At 33.9% G+C, this 24,001-nt stretch overlaps 1 protein-coding gene across 3 annotated transcripts in view; it reads left to right on the forward strand.

Annotated features, from left to right (window-relative positions):
- Positions 1-23,561, forward strand: part of si:ch211-137a8.2 — a 47,444-nt gene extending 23,883 nt beyond the window's left edge. For 2 of the 3 annotated variants that reach the window (XM_073923294.1, XM_073923293.1), the window contains exons 6-13: positions 621-815; positions 5,458-5,668; positions 7,716-7,780; positions 10,492-10,543; positions 10,853-11,016; positions 14,519-14,689; positions 14,938-15,002; positions 22,577-23,551. In XM_073923294.1, the coding sequence (XP_073779395.1) occupies positions 621-815; positions 5,458-5,668; positions 7,716-7,780; positions 10,492-10,543; positions 10,853-11,016; positions 14,519-14,689; positions 14,938-15,002; positions 22,577-22,808 (1,155 nt within the window). In that variant the 3' untranslated portion in view covers positions 22,809-23,551. Of the gene's footprint in view, positions 1-620; positions 816-5,457; positions 5,669-7,715; positions 7,781-10,491; positions 10,544-10,852; positions 11,017-14,518; positions 14,690-14,937; positions 15,003-22,576 lie in introns of all 3 variants that reach the window. The other variant, NM_001328091.1, reaches the window with a different exon arrangement.
- The last annotated feature ends 440 nt before the right edge of the window (positions 23,562-24,001 follow it).

A 24,001-nucleotide genomic window follows, 5' to 3' on the forward strand; every position in this document is an offset into this window, starting at 1 on the left:
ATAAATTAATTAAAATAAATAAATAAAATCTAATTAAAACTAAATGCTTATTAAAATGAATATCATGTTAACAAATGAACTATTGTTTAATATTTTGTTATAATCTAAATTAATTAAGTATTAAAATATTAAATTAAATTTATTAAATTATAAATTATTACTGTATCAGCTTAAGATATTGCAATTTAAATCGTAATAAATGTAAATAACTGCTAATAAAGCAAATGGCCATTATTTTAAATAAATTACTAATATATATTATCTAATAATAAACTAAAAGTAAAATAAATACATTTTACCATATCAATCCATAATATGTTGTGAAAAAATCAAAATGACACCTGTCTGAACACGCTAAATTAGTTCCTGCTGTCTTCAGTGGTTCTGTTGTTGTTTCTTTCTGCTTAAATTATGACTGTAAAAGATGTAGGCTGTTGATGTCTTTATATAAAAAAGCTTGTTTTCAATGACTTATTAACATCAAAATTTGTATTCTAGTCTGGTCAAAGAAGCACATACCAGTTACATAATACATGTCCAGGTTTTGTTTCTTCACCCTAGCTCTGATCTTTAAGATGTTGTATGTGTAAGGTAATGAAGCATGTTTATTTGTCTCTCAGGGCTTTCAGGAGGCAGTTGGAGAGAGCGCAGGTCGACTGAATGATCTGCTCCAGCGAGGAGAAGAGCTGATCCAGAGGAGCGAGCCAGCAGACGCTCAAGCCATCGAGAGCCAGCTTCAGGAGCTCCTGCTTCACTGCACACATGTCTTTCAGGCCCTCGGACGCCTGCACACCCGCCTGCTCAGCATGAGACTGGTAGATATCCACCCTTATATCAATATATCAATGGACTTGCAGGCATTTCACCATAGTTTCTGATAGAGATGCATGGAAATGAAAATTCTGGGGTGAAACTGAAAACTCTATATACAGCTGATAATTAGTTATTGTTAACTATTTTGTTGAATAATATTAAGAAATCATGTAGAACCTGTGTTTATGGACCAGAATATTCAGCTCTTTTGAATCTTTGAACACCGTGTGCACAAACTAGTCGACGATACAGTTTGTTTGCTTTTTCGCCGTAACCATTGAAATGAAAGGGTTTTACTGAGCAGCACACGTGAAAGCAGCTTCAGACTGAGCAGTGACTACTAAACCAGTGTATTTTGCAGCACAGCATAGCCCTTTTTTGCCATTTTCAACCAATTTTAAAAGAATTTTGGCAGCCAAAAATTTGGTCCATCGCAAGTTTTTGGAATTTAATGCAATATCATCAATGATGACATTCATATGTATTCGCAGAGACAAAAAAAGTCCTGTATCCTTAGAAGTGGCATCTTTCCTATTTTATTTTATTTTTAACAAAAATAAGGTGGTATGAGAACAAACTAAAGCTTAGAGGACAAATGAAACTTATTGAGTGCACATATGCATGTCAAAAGACTTCAATAAAGCTGTGTAAAACGTTTAAATGCTTAAACATAGCAGTATTTTTATCTGTGTTTTCAAGCCATCCTACACATTTTAATAAGAATGAAGTGCATTTATAATACAAAGCTAATCAATTTATTATTTATAACTTTATAGAATACTATGTGTAGTATGACTTCTTTGTCATTTTGCTATATGAGACAACATCTAGTCAAACAAAGAAGTTATTTCAAGCAATTTCAGAAAATGAAGAGTTCAGATGCAAAAGATTTTTTAGTGATAAATACTATTTATAAAACTATATATGGTTTATATATTGCTTTATTTTATATGTCTGATAAGCTTTTTATATTAATGGACATTGCACAGATATTGATTTTTCTCAAGGTTTTGCTCCGTTCCACTTGCAGTACACCAAAAAATTTGAATTAATGATTTTTATATTATTTGCATTTTGCACATAGTATGTGATGATAGCTGTGGGCAAGGGGAATATGTTTTTGTTCTCTTTATATTAATATTTACACACTTTAAAATGTTTTTATCAGAATATTTTGCACTGTACATTTTACACTACATATTTTGAATCTAACAAGCTTAGTTTGTAATGTTATCAATTTTGACATTGTTATAGTTGCATTAAATCTAAATCCCAAATATCAGAATGACAATAGATCGTTAGGATTTTATTAATGTCAATTTTAATGTCATTGACCTTATGCACTTACTTGACGGATTTCATTTATTCATTTTCCTCCGGCTTAGTCCCTGATTTATCAAGGTTTGCCACAGCGGAATGAACGGCCGCTTGCTTGACAGATTTATGTATTTTTAATTTTAGGTGTTTTGTGTAATGTGTTTGGTGAAATAATTCTAATTGCGTCTTTAGTGATTTGTCAGTTAAATCCACCTATTGGGACAAGACATTGTAGTTAGAGGTTTTTGGAAAAAAAAACACAAGTAGATTTAGCTTTAACAAAGAATTGTCTAAAGTGACATTTATGAAAAAAAAGCTATTTTATTTACCAGCTAATAACCTTATCATTAGATATAAAATGAAACTGCTGAACCTAATCAGTAGAGCCTGATAGAAAACGCTCATTTACAAGAAAAAAGTTCTGATGGGTTTCGAGGGTTTTGCATCTAAACTCTTTAAATGTATTGATTGTAATTATACTCGTAAACATACAAAAGTCTTTGGTACAAGTGCTTAAATGTATTCATTACATAGACCTAATTGTTATACACTACGTATCCCCGTTCAAGCCAAATTTCATATTTTATCGGTATTATTGTGCTAATTCTTGTCGTTTTGCTGTACATTGCAAACCATGAGATATCACCCGTCCCTAATCCATGCACAAACCAGAATAACTTCTCTCCAGGTGTGAAGAAAGTTTCATAGTCTTTACTAACCTCGTGTCTAATTCAATTGCTCCATTATAATGAAATGAAATCAAGATGCGTGTAATCGTTAACTCATTTGCCAACCGAGCGGCTTATATTTCGTCAGCAGCACATCTGTTTATGGTCAATCCTCCATAGATCAGAATTATCACACACACACACCATGTGCACAATCGACTATGAAACCATCAAGAGTCACTCTGATAACTTTTTATTTGATCATTTAATTCATGGCATCTTAAGTTCACTCGCTCTGAGCAGGGCTGTTGCATTTTTTTCTGTACAATTATCCCAAGGGAAAGCTACCCGAGCATCCAGCTTCATGCGTTCTGGCAGAAAAGTCATGAATGCGTCCTCTGAATAGCCTGAATAGTTGTGTCGTAGCCAAGCAGCCACTGTACAATACGTGTACTGTCCATTTGAACAACTTCCTTCTGTGAGCCTTTTGTCTCTTTAGGTCCATGTGGATCACGTAAAGACATGCTAAAAATGTTGCATGCTTATATTCTTTATGCTAAAGTGGGAAATAGGACGTTCAGAGAGTCCCACGCCAGATGTCTTGATGAATATTTTCCATAGATGCATGCAATGTCTAGAATGTGAAGCATTTGATTCAGAAGGATGTTTTCACATTTCGAAATGAAGGAATTGCATTGCATAGTTGCAGTATTATTAAATGCAAAATGTGGACCACAAAACCAGACAGAAGTGGCAATTGTTTTTTGTAAATTTAGATTTGTGCATTATCTGAATATGATAGGACAATATTTAGTCCAAATGCAGCTTTTTGAAAGTCTAGGGGTTGAAACTAATCAAAGAATCCTTGATATTCACATCCAATAATAATCACGTTTGTCTAAATTAAGTTTCTAGTGCATATTACTCGTCCAAAAATAAGTTTCGTCTATTTACAGCTGAAAATTTTCTAAATATTTCCATGCGAAATAATCTTCAATACCTAAATTATTTTTGGCAAGTAAGCTAAATCAATAATGTCCAGCCATGTAATGTTTTTTTTACTTTTGTTTTCCAGGGTCACAAATGATGTAATGTATATTGTACCAAATGGTGTCAAAAATAAGAAGATTTTTATTATTTGGTTAATTTAATTGTGCAAAAAATGCATGTGTATGTTTTAACATGATTTAAAGAAGACAAACCCTAAAAGTGTTATGGATGGATGGATGGATGGATGGATGGATGGATGGATGGCTATAGAGATGGATTGATGAATGGATGTAATAATGGATGGATATAGAGATGGATGGATGATATAGATATTGATGGATAGATAGATATAGAGATGGATGGATGATATAGAGATGGATTGATTGATGGATATAGAGATTGATTGATAATCAGAAATGGATGGATGGATCGATGGATATAGAGATGGATTGATGGATATAAATGGATGGAAATGTGGATAGATGGATGGATGGCTATAGAGATGGATTGGTGGATGGATATAATAATGGATAGATATAGAGATGCATGGATGGATGGATGATATAGAGATGGATGGATAGATGGATATAGAGATGGATGGTCTGATGGATGAATATAGAGATGGATTGATGGATGGATAAAGAGATGGATGGATGATATAGAGATAGAAAGATATAGAGATGGATGGATGGATTGGATATATGGATGGATAGATAGAGAAGGATGGATATAGAAATGGATGATTGGATGGATGAATATAGAGATAGATGAATGGATGGATAGATATAGAGATGTATAGATGGATGGATTGATGGATTTAGAGATGGTTTGGTAGGGAATTGGAGATGGGTTGATTATAGAGATAGATGGATATAGAAATGTATGGTTGGATGGATGAATTATGTATGGATGAATGAATATAGAGATGGTTGGGTGGATGGATAGTCAGGCTTAATTAGCACTGTAATCATTGAATGACACAAGCTCCATTGGGGCTTCACGGTTGCGCAGTGGGTAGCATGATTGCCTCACAGCAAGAAGGTCGCTGGTTCGAGCTTCGGCTGGGTCAGTTGGCATTTCTGTGTGGAGTTTGCATGTTCTCCACGTGTTCATGTGGGTTCACTCCGTGTGCACCGGTTTCCCCCACGGTCCAAAGACATGGGGTACAGGTAAATTGAAAAAACTAAATTGTTTGCAGTGTAGGTGTGTGAATGAGTGTGTATGGATGTTTCCCAGTGATGGGTTGCGGCTAGAAGGGCATCCACTTTATATACATATGCTGGATAAGTTTCCAATTCATTCTGCTGTGGCGACCCAAGATTATAAAGGGACTAAGCTGAAAAGAGAATGAATGAATGACTAAACTCCAGCATTAAACAGCCACAAAATGACTATTAATTGGCATTGCAAATACATCTTAAAAAATAAATAAATAAATCTACGTCTAGTAAATAATATTTGCATGATTTCTGGACAAAAATTAAACCTTGCATCACACAAATAAATGACATTTTCTAACTTTAATATTATGCTATATTATTTGAATCTAATAAACACAACCTTGACGAGCATACAATATTGATGTATATATTTTTTAAATAATCTTGTCATGAAGTAACCTGTTTACATTAAAGTGGGCTTCTGTAACTGCAGGTGTGTATGTGTGCAGGTGTTTGAGGAGGACTGGGCTCTGTGCTCTCCTGACTCCGGCTGTCCCTCTGAGAGTTTGCTGGAGGACGAGGGCTTCATGGAAAAGATCATGGCTCCTTTTCCTCAGTCCAGTCACGATCAGCTGGTTCTGGAGTGGGACCCTTCAGTGGACATCGGCGGTTCAATCTCTCATGATGACACTGACTCGTCCTCCTTCAGTGCTGCTGCAGGTAATAAAGTCTGACCCTACGATACAATAGTTCCTCCAAGAAAAAAAAAAATCTTCATAATTTCTTGCAAAATAAGGCCAGGTGTTTATGAAATGGTTAATAATTAACATAATATTAATTGTATTAAGCGCTCTTTTTGTCATTGACTGTGTAACACACAGTCACACAACTTCAGTTACTTATTCATGGTCAACTTAAAATGCTAGTTGGGGAAGTAATATGTATGGAAATGTTTACATACCAATAACTCTCAATTTTTATTTATTTATTATTTTACATTTATGAGGTCATGACTGGTATATAGGCCAATAAATATAAATCATATTAGTTATTCTTAGCTTGATTTTAGAAAGTAAGAGGAAATGCATTCAATGGAGTATTATAATTATACAATGCTTATTTTATTTTATTTTGATTTGAGTTAATTTATATTATATTATATTCAAATATGTAAATAAATATTTTAAATAACAAATTAAGAAATAATAATTAAGATTTGATTATTTATTTTCAATTATAACACTTGGATATAACATATAATACTAGTGTTCTTAAATTGGTTCTTTATAGCTTTGCAAAAATAATGCTAAAATGAATAGTGCATTGTGCATGTAATTTAATGAAACCTTTTGTTTATTGTCATTTTACTACCAAATATTGTACAAATATTTGTGTCTGTTACGGCAGTTGTCTTGAATTATAAACATTTTAACCAAAAGAAATACAGTACATTTCTCTCCTTAAGTGATTCCTTTTCACACAGAATTCCCAAGTGAATATTAAGATAGGTTTGTGCTTAATAACACCTAGTTTATGTATTCATGTGGTGTGTTTAGTATTATACTTGTGCTTTTAACCATTGAAATGAATGGGTTTCACTGAGCAGCACTTTCTGCATCCAGTGTGAAAGCTGCTTCAGACTAAGCAGTGACTACTAAACAAGCTCACTTTGCCGCACAGCATAGCCCTTTTTTGGCATTTTTGACCAATATATTTTTTTCGGCAGCCAATAATTTAGTGCATTCCAAGTTTCTGATATTTTTTGCGGTAAATATATCAATGATGTAAAAGTCCTGTATGCTAAGAAGTGTCATCTTTCATATTTTTTTTAACCAAAAATATGGTGTTGTCGGAACAAACTAAAGCGTAAATGAAACTCGTGTGTACATGCAGTATGCATGAAAGTACAGACTTAAGTAAAGCTGTGTAAAATGAAGATATAAATGCTTCAACATAGTAGTAAAGAGTTTATCTTTTTTTAAGCAATCCTACGCAATTTGATAAGTATGAAGTGCATTTATAGTACAATGCTAATTAATGTTGCATTTATCACTTTATACTTTAATATAATAAAAATACTATATATAGTATGGTTTCTTTGTCATTCTGCTCTATGATACATGGGTGTGTAACGATTCACTGTGAGCTGGTTGAAAATCGATTTAAATATGTGATGATTCCAACTGGTATTGCGGCACATTCGCAATAGCAAACTTGCTTTACCTGCACATCATCGGCGAGCATGAGGTTGGGTGGCAGAGTAAAATGATAGTAGTGATAATCGATGATAGATGTCTTTGCAAAAATATTGCGAAAATTAATATTGCATTGTGCATGTAATTTAATAAATCTTTGTTTGTTGTCGTTTTACTACCAAATATCAGTGTCTGTTATTGCTGTTGTCCTGAATCGTTAAATATGAACTAAAACTAATACATTTCTGTCCTTAAGTGATTCCTTTCCACATAGCATTCCCAAATGAATGAATGATAAATTGAAACTAGAGCGGTTTGTGCTTATTAACACCTAGTTTATGTATTCATGTGCATGTGGTGTGAACCACTGCAGAGGCGTTCATGCTTCACGTGTGAATTACAATCAAGAGATTATGTAATAATCATGACCCCGTTTGAAGACTGTGGGGTTTGGTGCATTTCATCGCCTTTTATTCTTTTTGAATGCTTGCAGCTTTTCTCTCTCTCTCTAAAACACAAAGGCTTTATCTTTGACCCACCAGGAGCATCAGTGTCTTCTTTTATCCCCTCAGGTGTTTTTAGCACAGATGAATCTGCCAAAAATCCCCTGAGGAAGAGAGTCTGCATTAAACAGCCAGTAAGTCCATCTCACAGGTTCTACTGTAATCTGTGTTTAGTTACATTGAAGTACACATTAAAATGTGGACCGCAGTGTCTTGGCCCGTCGTGAATTTGCATACACAGTCAGTCCAGGAATAAAATGTCATTAAAGTGCAAATGAAAGGATTGCATGGTCTTTTTTTTTTCTTCTGCCTGACATGTACTCTGGGTGTTTGTTTGGGTGAACAGAAGCAAATACACGTGTGCCTGCGCATGTTATAGCATGCAAGGGTGTAACATGCAAACCTGTGGTGACAGGGTTTGGTAGATGGTGCTTTTTTTTTAACACAGCTGGGTTTGGATATAACTTTTTTTAGAACATTTAACCCTCATATAATGCATTAAAAGTAGTAATTTGTTTTTACATTGCTGTCTGGACCTGAAAAATTGTTGTTTTAAAGAACAGTCTCATTATTTACAGTACTCAACATATATACGTACACCCCTCACAAATCTTTTAAATGTATATTTTTAATAGGAAGCTATACAATATTATATTTGTGTATATACATTAGATTAGTCAGTACTGTAGCCAAATCGGGAGCTTATCTAACAGTTTACTTATGATATAATTTTTATTTAAAATGAAAAATTTAGTTAATTTTGTAGGTTGTCATTTTTTTTCCAATATTTTGCTTGACTTTGATTGTATTATCTTTCAATTTCCGAATATGTTTGGGGACTAAAATATTATTGTAACTAAATATATCTGTTTCGTTAAATGCACCAATTTCCATTAAATACATTCAATGCGAAATGGAGAAAAATATTCATTTTCAAAATGGGGTGTACTCTGTTATCCTGAGCACTGTATTTGAAAATGGAATTTTATTTTATTTTTTCAAAAATGTCCTATGTCCTGTTTAACAGAGCAAGACATTTTTTTTTCTACAATATTTCATATAATAAATTTCTTTCGCCGGGAGGACATTCTTGTTCATTTATTTTAATGTGTTCTCCCACCATATATATTTGAATAATTATTATAATAAATATATCTAATAAATATTAGACCCCTTAAGAAACTTTTTTTTTTCCTTCCCTCAGTTGGCTACAGAACTAAGCACTATTGTCAGATGACTTGTCTAATTAACCTAACTTTAACCGAATTAACCCATTTAAATTGCACTCTGAATACTAGTATTTCTCAAAATAACTAGTCAAATATTGTAGTCATCATGGCAAATACAAAAGCAATTCATTATTATAATTCAGTTATTAAAACTATTATGTTTAAAAAAATGTACTAAATATTTACTCAAATGGCACTTGGAAAATATGTGAAAATTAACAAATTAACAGGAATGCTAATTATTTTGCCTTTAACTGTGTGTGTTTTGGTTTTATTTGTTTCACCAAATAATAATTTTTTTTTTTTTACATTTTTACAACACATCTTGAAAATATATGCATTTTTATGCATTATTATTATTTACATAGGATACAACAGTATCTTACAAAAATCTTCAAATAAATTCAAGTTTAGCCTATTAAAATAAACAGCTATAATAAAGATATTGAATCAAGTTATCAAATCTCAATAACCTTTTCTTCACTGTATAATTTAAACCTTCTGATTAAAAAGCAGTAAATGAATTTCGTTTAGATTTTATTTTTTATTTTTTTGCTTGGTTGCATTAAATAACAGAGCTGTCACTTTAAAAATGCACAGATCCATAATGAAACCATTTGATGGCTTTCCTAACGGTTTATGCTCATTCAAGATAAAAAATGTTGTTTAAAAGAAAACCCACCTAGGTCGACATGTTGTTGTTGTTGTTGTTGTTGTTATGTCTTTTCAAACATGCACCCAAAACCCAGAGTGTCCACTTATGCTCCCCTCCAAATTGAGTGTACAGTATCTGTTCAGGAAACAGTGTCTATTCATCATTATGGAGCATGTCTGACAGTCACACACACCACTACATAAACTGACTGTTTTGAGGATTGCATAGGAGGGCAACGGCACCTGTAATGGAAAGGAAGGGAATCTCGTCATTTTATTATATTTCTTTCAAAGTGTTTTTGTGCCTAAAAAAATAAAAGCACATAACAAACTCACATTTAAGAGCAAGGAGTGTCTCCTGGTGGTTCGGCGGTATGGTTTACGTATAGCAAGGATCAGCTCTTTAATGTGTATTGCCACCCTTCATAAAAAGATTAAAAATATGGGTAAAATATGGGAAAATACCTTTACGGGATGATGGTGGGATACAATTGTGAAATACGGGAGAATCCAGAATAAAACAAGAGGGTTGGCGGTTATGCTTCACACTTGCACTCAGCAGTACTGGTCTCTATTGTTTTTTTGCAGTCTTCTTCAGTAGTTTGTTGTTTTTTTTTTTTTTTTTTTTTCTGACTGTAAAACAGCAGCCCAGTTCAGTCTTTACACAGTGGACGAACTGGGCAGTGCAAACACGTAGCACATGCACATGTTCAAGCTGTGTATACACTGTATTGCATGCTCTCTGTACACAGTATATATGGGCTGTGCATAGGTATATAAACAGAAGCAAACTACAGCCATTACATATACGCTTTAGTTTAATCAGATTTAGCCCTTACAATAAATTTACCCAATACATATTCTCAAAATAAAAGCGTCTAAACATACAGAAAATAAAAGTGACAATAGAAAAGATGCATGTGTAATGTAGGTGAAGGCTGAATGCAGTGTGTGTTTTTCAGGGCCATGAGAAGAGCTTAGATCGGGCAGCTCCACCCCAGACGCCAGTGCCAGGTAAAGCCATGGCTCCTGATTGGTCCGTGTGCCTGATGCCATCCACAGTAGGCAGTGTTCCTCTCACAGCTTAATCACTCGATAATCATGGAAGAGCTGCTCTCAATTTGGCTCGTTTTCTAATATCCTTGAAAAATGGCCAACAGCCCCCTTAAATCTTGTTTGTGATCGATTTCAAAACGTACAATTTGGTGCTTGTGTTCAGGGATTAAACGTATATATTTGTATTCATCTTGTTTGATCGGAAGGAAAGTTCAGAGTGGATTTGTTTATGGTGTAATCTGTTGTTTGTGTGTGTTTTGGATGCAGTCATCAGAGCTGGCAGGCCTCAGTTTGCTGGTCAGTTTCAGACGTCCACACCTGAAATTAGGTCTCCTGAGCTGCTGACTTTTGACCCAGAGCGCATCAGTGCTTGGCTTGGCCAGACGCATCAAGTGTGCACTAAAGCTATCCAGACGGAGCATGATCCACAGGTACACTTTATTTAGTGTTGTGACACAGTTTGGATGTGTTTGTCACAGCCCAAGAATGTTGTCTTGGACCTTGTGATTAGGGAGGGCCTCACTTAGGTCCTCTGTTTTGCGCTACCATTCTGAATATTGAGGTCAGAAAGATTGAAGAATTTTTAAAAGCTCAAAATAGAAGCATCTGATCAAAGAATGCTGGAAGAAATGCATGACTGTTTCCACAAAACAAAAAAAGAAACTTTTATTTTTCAACATTATTAATAAATATTTCTTGAGCACCAAATTATAAGAAATGGTTTCCACGGGTCTTGGAATTTCAGGAATATCATGCCATTTTAAAAGCTCTATTTCAGACATTAAAAAACAGTGTTTATAAATGTTTATTTATTTTTATTATTTTTTATTTTATAATTTTTTATTTATTTTATTTATTTATTTATTATTATTTAATTTTCTTTTTTTTAAATTTTTTTAAATGTAGTTTTTATTTATTTTTTATTTTTATTTTATTTTTAAAAATTATATAAATTTTTATTACTTTTTTATTTTATTTTATGTTATTTTATTTTTATATTTTATATTTTTTTATTTAGTTATATTTATTATTACTTAAGTTTTGACTTAAGTAATTTTTGAAAATTAAAATTTAAAAAATAAAATATAAATTATAACAACATTTTGCCTGTGCAACTGGTATGTAGTCATGTATTTAAAGTCTTAGATTGGTGTTAAAGTTATTATACATTTAAGTAATGATTTTTAACACAAATCTAAGACTTTCGATTAGTGTTGTATTAATGTTATATATAACTGAGAATATAATATAATCGAGAAGATTATCAAGACCCTTGAATAAAATAAGGCAATTCAATCTAACTTCCAGTCGTGCTTTTCTTCAGGCTTTAGCACATTGTCCTTAACAGGTGTGACATGACAACATGTAAAAAATCAAATTAAAAAAATAAATTGTGTGTGTGTGTGTATATATATATATATATATATATATATATATATATATATATATATATATATATATATATATATATATATATATATATATATATGTATATATATATATATATATATATATGTGTGTATATATATATATGTGTGTATATATATATATATGTATATATGTGTGTATATATATATATGTATATATGTGTGTATATATATATAAATATATATGTGTGTATATATATATATATATATATATATATATATATATATATATATATATATATATATATATATATATATATATATATATATATGTGTATATATATATATATAAATATATATGTGTGTATATATATATATATATATATATATATATATGTGTATATATATATGTGTGTGTGTGTGTGTGTGTGTGTGTGTGTGTGTGTGTGTATATGTTTTTTGTGTGTGTGCGCGCTCAATTATATAGATTAAAAAAAAAACTCAAGCTGGTAAAATAACTTCATTTTATGACCATAAAGGAGTAGTGCTGCATCCTATTACCAGCATTGCCATAACAGCACAATAGCATTATTGCAAGCATCAGAAACTAATCGTCACCTTTGAATTATAAGGTTCTATCTGCGTTCTGAATGATTTTGAGATATTGAGCTTAAGTTTTTGCATTCCATATAACAAACAATATGTGTGCAACAGTTCTCTTTCATACATTAACCTGACAGAGACTCTAAGGGTTCTCTAAATGCAAATGAATCAAATTTCTTACACTTGCAAATTGAGTAAAAAAAACACGGTAAATGCAGATAGAAGCTTCTCATTCTGAATAGTCATTTTCCGCTTGGAATTATAAGGTTTTATCTGGCAGATAATTCATTGAAGCATTACTTTTCAAGAAATACAATAAAAAAATATATAAGTTGGTGTTGTAACAATATGTTGATGCTTGAGAGAGTAAAATTTTGATTTCTGTAACATTTCATGTTTTAGGATGAACATTTTTTTCTTGTTCAAATTGAGCTTACAAGGCTGAGCTAAAAAAAATTTTTCCAGTGCTGATGTTAATTTTATCTATTTAATATGTCAATATTTATGACATTTTATGCTTTATTTGAATTATTGAATCGTATTTATTGAATTATATGGCCTATGAATTAAATTAAGTATTTGCCTTTCAAGGCTTAATATTAAATTTAAAGACTTTAAAAGAAACAGACGATGACTAAATGAGTTTAATAAACACTGAAAAGTGTTTCACTGACTATATTTTAACAAATAAATATATTACACATTTAATATATAAATTTTTTTAATATTCATCTCTTTTTCAAAAATATAAAATGTAACATTTCATCTCAATGTCGGCTGGATGAAGAGTGAAACAAGCGATTTGAACTTCGCTAGGCAGCGCACCACTATGTTATTATCTAATGCTATTTTCGGCTGCTGAAAGTTTGATGAATCACTAGATTTAACCACTGCATGAGTGAAACTTAATTTGACACATCTAGGTTGTTTTTTTAATCTTAATTTGTCATTTGTAAAAGGTAAAAAAAATACCTATAATACATTGGATTAAATTGCAAAAACATAAGTGTATGTGTTTTGTTTGCCTCTACACAGTTTATATCTACTCTGTATGGTTCAGTCATCTTCATAACTCCATAACAATTTTGTTCTTGATAAGATTTCAGCTTCATCACTTTATATTTAGTGCTGCAATCTTAAATGAGTTCTTGCTGTAATTGCACACAGAAATTTTCTCTAAATTTCCCCCAACAATCGCAATCTGTGCATGTTCTAACAATCTCTGTTATGGTCATCGTGTTCATAGATGCCACATTGACTTGTTAAAGACCCATCAATGTGTCATTCATCAATCTCTGTATTTCTAAACATCACTGTGAGCGAAAGCTTAATTTAGAGGCATTAGGAAAATATATTTTTAGCAGTGCTGCTAATTAATCCGTCTCAATGATTCTGCACCATCTTGATTCTTGACTTAAAAAGCTCAACTATCAAGTCTGAAGGAGGGGGGGCAGACGTTGTTGTTGTTTTTTTCTGGGAAAGAGAATCCTCTTCTCTGATGCGGAGGCTGATTTCTCTGCCTTGAAAAAACCTCGACGAGCGAGAGAGGCCATTTCCATTTCAAAGAGCCTCTTGTAATTTCTCAGCGCTCATGGCTAATTGGCAGCTTTACAGGGATGGGAAAAAGACTCGCCGCTCTAACAGCCTCTTTAATGGCTGCCGTAATTGTGGGCACAAACATAGCGGGGAACTGGCACCGCAAAAGGGCCAAGAGCGCCCATGTAATGTGTCACGCGAAACAAGGTGGACGCGGATCTGCCGGTCCCATTAAAGGACTCAAAGAACGAGAGTGAGCACAAAAACCACAGAAGCCCCCTTGAACCTTATTAGTTAATGGAGCCCCGTCTCTTTCGATTTACAAGCGCCTTTTTGTAGCATAGCGAGGCTGTCACATGTAGTGAGAACTGTGCCGTCCCAGCTTTTGGCAATCTAAAGTGTTTGTTGCTTCTGTGAATCTTTATAGCCTCGCTCCAGTTTTTCATCTCTACCATCCGGAAAAGAAGACAAGGAGGAGGAGGGTTTCGAGTACCAGGAGAACGTGCATCATCCCCCGAGACCCACGTGCGCCAACCTTCACTCGTCCCAGTCATGTGACCTCCAGCATCACTTGCAGCAGCGTCACCAAGACCCACAGGTACATTATTGACACGTTCGCCCCCTCACAAAATGCATTTTTGAGATCACCTGGGGTTTAAAGCTGGGTCTGTTAATGTGTAGCGAATGCATGATTTTTTATGATGGCGCAGTTTACACCTCTTGACACACCCAGCACATAATTGCGCTTGTAATGTGCACCAGTGCCAAAGAGCTGGTAAACAATGGAGTCCCTGCAGGGCTTTGTTAATCTCAAGCTATTATCGTCTTGTTCTTCTCTGTCACTAGAGGCAGCAGGAGAGGCTTTGTCTCCCCGACTCATTGGAGGACAACAGCTGTACAAAGTTGAGTCGGTGAGAAAGTGTTTTCCTACAGTATGCAGAAGATATTTTGATTTACTGTGCTTGGCATTAGTTATATTATCAGGTTAATGAATAAACGTTTGAAATCCACTGGCATTCAAAAATTTGGGGTTAGTACTTTTTGAAAATGTATGAAGATAATCAATCAGTAAGGAGTAGGGATGTAACGGTATCAGAATTTCACGGTACGGTAATACCTCGGTATGAATGTCACGGTACGGTATTTATTGAATCATTTACAGGAAAAAACAAAACTTATGAAAATACTCCAAAAAAGTGCCAAAAGTGTCAATGACATACAAATTAGCCATCTATCTGTAAGCTTTGAAACAGGAACTTCAATTTTAATAACAAAAAATTATTAAACCATGTAAAAACAATAAAGTTTCAATTTAGTATTGTTGAAAACTCATCACATTCAACATTTAATCACACTCAGCCCATCTACACAGATGAGAGCTCTGCTAGTCGGACTTCTCATCAAGCATCTCCCGCTGGATCTAATCTCACTATATTTATTAAACGGGATATTTCATTTATCTTGTTGTCTTTATCTAACGACATGTTCCCTGACTTTGGTCATTGGAATCTATTACTTGTTCTCAGGTAACGTGTTTTGGCTGAGCGCAAAGATAAGTTAATGATTAATGTAACCACGTAGCCTACATTCTGTATATTGACTGATCGCTTGCCTTTATTTCCTATAATGTATAAACTTATTGTATGTTATACTTTTATAATGGCCATTATCGATTATTAAAACTGATATTCAGCAAGAGAGAGGGTGTGTTTCGTATTTTCACTGAAATTGAAAGGAGGCAGTTGTTATCGGCTCCGTTTTGTTATAAATATCCACACAGTGAAGATGACGCTCATATATGCAGCAAGACGCCTCAACATTTCTGCTGTCTAAGTTGGTAATATTAAAATGAAAATAGGCATTTCCTTAAATCATGTTTACATTTTATTGTTGATAAAGTGAAACAACGAAGCCAGGGTGATGTGAATGAAGTTATAAAGTACACTGTTCCCTTTGAAGATTTACCCGTGTCCTCGGTATAGTCTGCTTTTCCATATCAAACTGAGAAGAAGAGACTGCAGCCTTGATCAAACTTGCGAAGTCTGAACTTACACGGAGATTATGCATGACTGAACTGTGCGTGTTAGGCTACTTAATATTCAGGAAAAGCCCCAATCAGAGAGGCGAACGTCTGCAGCCCCGCCTCCGTTTTCAGACGTCTCCGTTTTCCATTATCCACACAGACATTATCCACACATTTCGAAACGCTCCGTTTTCGGCGCTCGAGAACTCCGGCGTAGTGTGGACGGTTGGCGTAACCGTAGCAAAACTTATGCGTTTTCAAACGAAAACGCATTAATGTAAACGGGGCCTTAGAGTTTTCCAGCTCTTTTCATCCCCGCTTCTAGCAGCACACTCCATTTCCGCATTACTGGATCTGTAGCGACAACAGACCGCAAGGGATGATGGTCAAGCATGGGCTGATGGGTATTGTTGTTTTCGCTACCTCCCGTTCGCTTCATTCGCCTAAGCAAATTTTCTCAGAAGACCTATAGCTTTACCGAGTCATGCGACTTCGGTAATATCGAAAAAAATTAATATTGCGGTATGACGGTATTTACAATACCGTTACATCCCTAGTAAGGAGGCATTAAATTGATCAAAAGTTGCTTTAAAGGGATAGTTCAGCCAAAACTAAAAAGGACATCTTTTTTTTCTGTTAAAGAGAAATGATATTGTAATGTAATGTAATGTGTATTTATATAGCGCATTTATTGTGTATGGCCATACACCCAAAGCGCTTCACAATCATAAGGGGGGGGGTCTCTCCACACTACCACCAGTGTGCAGCATCCACTTGGATGATGCGACGGCAGCCACAGGACAACGACGCCAGTGCGCTCACCACACACCAGCTATTGGTGGAGTGGAGAGACACTGATAGAGCCAATGCGGTGGCAGGGAATGATTGGGAGGCCATGATCGTAAGGGCCGATAGAGGGACTTTGGCCAGGACACCGGGGTTACACCCCTACTCTTTCACGAGAAGTGCCATGGGATTTTTAATGACCACAGAGAGTCAGGACCTCGGTTTAATATCTCATCCGAAAGACTTCCATTTTTTGTGGAGAAGGCTGCAACCAGTAACCATTGACTTCCATTTGTTTTCCTACTATGGATGTCAATGGTTACAGGTTTTCAGCTCTCTTCACAATTTTTTTTTTTTTTGTGTTCAACAGAATAAAGAAACTGGAAGCTTTGGAACCACTTAAGGGAAAGTAGATAGTAAGTGATAATAAGTAAATAGTAAGTTGAACTAGTTGCTTAAAAGTCTAAATGCCTTATTATTATTATTATTTTTTTTTGCCTGTTTAAATAAATTTCTTTAGAATATTCCATTTAATTTAATTAGTCTTTATCTCCATTGGAAAAAGCGCTATAGCAATAGTGTCACAACTAGGGTTACACGGTTTACCAGTACTACTATGGTAGTGTCGTGATAATATGGCTCTAAAATACTGGCGATGCCACTGTAGTTTGTAAATGGTAGTAAACGGTCCATCTACAATACATGTGTCAATATCACTATCAAGTGCCTTTTAAGACGTCAGAATAAAAAAAAAGGTTAGAGATTTTTAGGTTGTAAGTAATGTTGGTCAAGCTCTTGCACTTTTTTATAAAAAAACTGCAAGCAGAGAAACAGTAAACAAATGTTGAATTGTCAACCCTGTCATGGACAAATTCAAAGTATTATAACTATATTTTCTTAACATTTATAACTTTTTAGATTATGGAAAAAGTCTATTTATAATAGTGGACAACATTTATTTCATAATCAAATATGCAGTTGTTGCACGTTCTTTTCAAATAAGACCCAACATCTAAAATATTTTGTCAAACTTTCAAACAATATTACCTGGCCCTTATTGGTTAATTAAGAAATTGCACTATTTTTTGTGAAGTTTATAAATAATTGGTTTATTTTCATAAAAGTCGAACATGACGGTGGAAAACAAGATGACAGGGTAAACATTGCCATGTATTTTTATTTCAAACAATCAATGAGCTCCATTATATGGACTTTTAAAGGCCATACTCCATATAGACTGAGACCGATTGTGCCAAAAGCTTTGTATTGTCCACTCATGTATGCTGTATTATGTGTGTATAATTGCTGTAACATAAAAACATTAACTATTTAACAATTAAATATGAAATAAACAAATAAAGAAATAAATAAAGTGTCAATAACTGCATATGTGCACCCAGTCAAGTAAGGATTTATGACAGTGAGGACATTTTTTTTTTTAGCTAAAGATAGCATTTATTTAACACATTTACCTATAGCTGGTAAAGTGATGTGCAAAGAATATATATATATATATATATATATATATATATATATATATATATATATATATATATATATATATATATATATATATATATATATATATATATATATATATATATATATAWTTTTTTTTTTTTTTTTTTTTTAAGAAATAAGGGAATTATGAATTAAATGCAAGTAGACCTATTATGACATTTTAAAATAGTATTTCTGACCATTTTTATTGTTTCATAGATTTGAGTTATGAATTACAGTATCGCAATACTACTTGGTATCACAATATTTTAGCTGGTATAGTATTGTAACATAAATTAATGGTATTGTGACAACCCTACTCAAAACAGCTTTACATCAGTGAATGAAAGAGAATATCTCAGATTATTGAACATTTCGTTCATCAAAGGTTTATTAAAACAACTTTTTTGTGGTTACACAAAAATATTAAGCAGTGCACCTTTATTTTATACCACTGATCATGATCAAAATGACATTCCAATAATTTCTGAAGGATCATGTTTAATTAAAGACAGAAATGGTGATGCTGGCATTTCAGCATTTAAACACTAAAATATTTTACATTTTAACCTGTTAAAATAGAACTGGTTTACTCTGTAGTTTTGATCAATATGATGCTTGTTAGTGAGCAAAAGACATTTAAAAATTGTACCAGCCCCAAACTTTTCAGTGATCGTGCGATTGCCTTTCTGTTAATGTTGTAACTTTTAGCAATGCAAATATTCACTGTGCAAATCTAGAGGCACTGTTCCCTCAAATTGTCATAATTTACTTTTTCTCATGGCAGTTAAAAGCTAAAACCTGCCTCTCTTCACCAAAACCCTGTTTTTCCCCGCACGCACACTCTCAAATCTCTTTGGTATAACATTTATTGTACGCAACATTCTTAGTTACCCTTGAGCCAATGATTTGGTCTCTGTCCAAAAAAAGGTTTGGGTCTGTTAGACTGCAAAAATGCAATGAGAATCATTTAACAAAACGAAGTCATGTGTTTCCTTGAGCAGTGAGGCCATTTTTGTGAAAGAAATCAATTTAAATGGACTTAAACATGAAGCAAGGATGCAGAGATTAGTTTTGACTGTTTAAATGGTTATTAGAGTCATTTTTTTTTTTTGCACCAGCTCTGTTCACAGTGAAGTTCATTTAAGGACAACTGTGGCTCTTAGAAATTTTTACAACAGTTTTTGACACATACCAAAACTTAAAGTGAAGCATGCTGTTTCTGCACTACTAGTGTCACCAGCTGAATTATAGAAATAAAGCATATCTTTGTAAACCCCTTTATTCCAACCAGACTTTTTTTTTTTTTTTTTTTTTTTTTAAGGGAATTTACTCACCCAAAGTGGTCGTGCCTTTTTTTCTGTCCAACACAAAGATGTATATTTTTAGGAATGTTACTATTACCCATTAAAATCCATATTAGGAAAATAAATACTATGGAACCCATTGGTTTCCAAAATTCTTCAAAATATCTTTTTTTGTGTTTAACAGAAGAAAGAAACTCAAACTAGTTTGGAACAAGAGTTCAGCATCTCAAATGAAATCTACCAACATTTATTTTCATTTTACCCTGCTTTCTGTTTTTGCATATTTTTGCAAGTCCTAATCTTCATATGAATCAATTAATTTTCCTATTTAATGCATCAGTCATGGTGTCACATCAGCTAAACACCCTCTGGCTCAGCCTGCAGTAGCCATGCCCCAAACTCTTGCTATTGGTCTAGTTGGAAATGTGTTTGGCATATTTGAGCAGATCACATCCATTTGTCCAGGGTGTTATTTCTTCACACTTTTAGAGATCAATCAATCCATGAATTTCCTTCTTATAGTGGTCAAAGAACAATAATCGAGTTAAGATAATTCATTTTAACAAAGCAAGACCGGGAGTTCACCATCCTGCAGGGTTTAGAGCCGATCCTAATTAAACACAGCTGAACTAGTTAAGCATGGCCTTCAGGATTACACTGTTGGGGCAAGCAGGAGCTCAACTCTGCAGGACCCTCCAAGAGTGGGATAGGACATCCTGATATATTCATAATGCAAAGTCCTTTTTAACTATTTGCATATTGTTAAGAAAATATCTGTGCACCGGTATACTGTTAGTGAACGTCACATGATTTTTAATCGGGATTTATAATGCACATGTGAAGATTTTCAATAATAGTAGTTGGAATGTATTTACCGACCAGGGGTGAAATTCCCAAACAACAACATAACCAGTGGCTGAACTATCATAGTACGATGCATCGTTTGAGAAATGAATGTTGTAGTGACGAGTGTTTCCCCAAAACCATAGTTTCTCTGTTACAGATTCGTTTAAACCACGTTAGTTTTAACGTAAAACCTCCAATGATGCTCTAGACGGGGTGGAGTAACAACTTCTTTAGAGAAATTGACCATCATTTTTTGTATAAATTTGTGTTGTTTACATACACACACGCACTTAAAAAAAAATCCAATATTAGTTTTAGTTAAAACATGCACTTGTTTTCAATATTAACTGAAATATATGTAAACGGCACATACTGTATAGGGCCTATGTTTCCTTTACAAATATTATTAGGAATACTCCATATTCTATGCTAAAACATAAAACTACTTGGCTAACACGCTAATCTCATATATAAATAATAGAAGTTGTTTATGGTTGTAATTTACAGGAGGCTATTTTTTATTACTATTATTATCATCATCATTATTTTATTATAAAGTAGGATATTGTTTATTTATTTTTAATTACATTTTTGTTTTTGGAAAAGTTACAACTGACACATTCAAACCACTGCAGAAATTTTCTAACCACTAGGCCCATGTCATAGAGAAGGCTACAGACACATTTCTTGATAAATAACTTACTTTAAATGAAGCTATTAACATACGCTATATATTATTGTTTTCACAAGCTTTGGAGATGTAACGTAAATTCGGCTTTTAAATAATAGTCACCCATAGCTTTCATCATGAGGCACGGCTAACGGCTGCGTTCAAAATGTCATCAAAGTGCATTTTGAAGGGATTGCAATTGTCAATATGAAGATCGCTAAAACTAAACTGTAAAAATGTGCTTCTTTGAAAGCAAACAACACCTAAGAGAGATGCTTTTTTCCTTAATCATCCTGAGTTTAAATGTTAGAATGTTATAAATGAATAGAGCATAGGGGGGATAACTGGGAATTGAACACAACCAGGAACTATGCTTAACTACAGCTCTAGAGGTGTAGTTGCAAGCGTACAAGTTTGCAATGCAGTTTGCGAATGTTCATTGGAACGACAGATTTAGGAAATGTTAAATCAAAAAACTATGTATGTAACAACGGGACTTGTGACCTTAGTTGGCTAATGATGGTTTCGGAAACGTACCCCTCATTGGTTTTTGTAATCTCATTTTTTTTTTCTTTTGATTTTGTTCAAAATTATTTCACGCCAGTTTATTCTCTAATTTCACTTAAAGGGATAGTTCACCTAAAAATAAAATCATTTTACCAGGGTATCCACTGGCTCTTAAAATCTTAAATTTCAAAAATCTAAATTTTCCTTATAGTCTTAAATTCACTGAAATATTGTTTTGTAGGTCTTTAAATAATTTTAAGCATGTCCTAATTTTGCTTTTTCCAAGTAAAGCTACTCAGTCGGGACGACATCATCCAATCACCAACAAAATAATTAAAACCCTTGTTTTTTATATTTAGCTTTTAATTGCCAAGAGACATTTTTACAGCACATTCCCCGTTCAGTTCTTTAATCAGGGAAAGAAAACTAAAAACAATTACATGATTCCTCATGGCCTTTAGAAAGAATCCTCAGTGTTCAACCCTGTATAAGCCTAAAATGTCATTCTTTATGGTATTAAAAGGATCTTAAAGTTACTTGATAAAACCCTGATTTACTCACCCTTCACTTGTTCTAAACCTGTTAAATTCTATACTGAAGAATGTGGGGAAAAAACAGCAGTTGGTTTCCATTGTATTTTTGTTCCTTTTACAGATGTCAGTGAGTTTTTATTCCAACATTCTTCAGAATATCTTATTTTGTGTAAGAAAAAGTTTAGCACCACTTAAGTGTGAGTAAATGGTGGAGTAAATAACTTGACTTTTTACATTTACCAGAGCAAAGAGCTATAATAACTTATGTTAATGTCATAATTGTCCGTTTATCCTGATCTATTTCTGTTTCCAGTGACCTGTGTCAACCGAAGGCCTCTACAGGAAACTCATGGTCATCAAGGATCCTGAGGTTTAAGGGCATTGGAAAGGCCTCAGTGCCACTGCTCATTCTCCTATTTGCCTTCCTGCTTGCTGTGGTGATCTTGTTTCTCCTTTCGCACCACGAAACCCCATGCCACCAGTCCAACACACTGACTCGCTCATTTCACCTGGCCTTGCATTACAATGGACCTCCTCCAACCTGAGGATGACATTACAGTAAGATTTTAGAAAGTAAAATAAACGAGAGATATGTAGGATTGGAAATTGAGAAAGCATGTCTCCTGAAAATGGGCAGTTCTGCTTTATTTGACTTTATGACCTTAAGGCCTTGTCCGCTACATTAAAATATGGTTGGGCTCAAAGCCATCAAAGAATATGCGTGCAAACCAAAGTAACAAGTGCACTTAATTCTGCTCAGACAGTCATTTTCTCACAGCGTCAGAGTAAATCGTATAGAATTGAACGGATTTGACAGCTTTGGAAAGCATCGCTATTTAAAACCGCCTTGTCATGCATGTTTACTTTGACGTTAAGAGATTTGTTGGACAACCAAATATTGTTATGTGTTGAAGGGAGATTAATATTAATGTAAAAAATAGTAGATATTATGAGTGAATGTATGTTTGTGCTATATAGTATTTGCTTTAAAATGTAAAAAAGAAAATATTGCTAGCCATTTTGTAGCTTTCAACGAATTGTTTTTTACATCGAAAATCATTGAACATTTCAACCAGTCACAAAATGTATTTGAACAACCACTGAATTATGCTGTAATCACTACATTTTTATTTTTTAAAAAGGGACATTCTGCACTGTATTTAATTTTTGCATCAGTCCAAATGAAGAAGACACCTAATCAAGCTTTAAAGTAAATCCTTGTGAACATCAAGGAACCGTTTTTGCACTGTTATCTGTTTTTATATGGCTTCTAAAATAAAAGAGATGAGAGAGAACAAGCTTGTTGGCTGTGGATGTGGCTGATATTGGAATGCGTGTAGAAGCGATTCGCCGTGTGATTCTCATTCGGTTCGGGAGGGGGGAGAATCGGTCAGCGTCTTTCTCTGCATATCTGGCTTGGTGGACATGCTGAAAGAGGGTTTTGTGCTGCTGCCAGAGGAGGACACTCAAAAAGATTATGAAAGAATGTTTCAAATTCAATTAGCACACAAATGATCTTTGCTGGAAACGTCTACAGATGGCCTTTCAACCCCCGAAACCATCCATTCAGGGCTCAACTACAGTCAACCCTGCCGAAAATGAAGTGTGCATGGGTAAACAACCCTGTCTTTTTTCAATGATGAGTTTATTTGCTTGGCAAGAGCTAAAAAACACAATCCAATTGAACCTTATACCTCTGCAAGCCCATAAAGTAAGAGTAAATAAAGTCTGGTATCCA

The sequence above is a fragment of the Danio rerio genome, chromosome 15 (genome assembly GCF_049306965.1).
Source record: "Danio rerio strain Tuebingen ecotype United States chromosome 15, GRCz12tu, whole genome shotgun sequence".
Classification (NCBI taxonomy): Eukaryota; Metazoa; Chordata; class Actinopteri; order Cypriniformes; family Danionidae; genus Danio; species Danio rerio.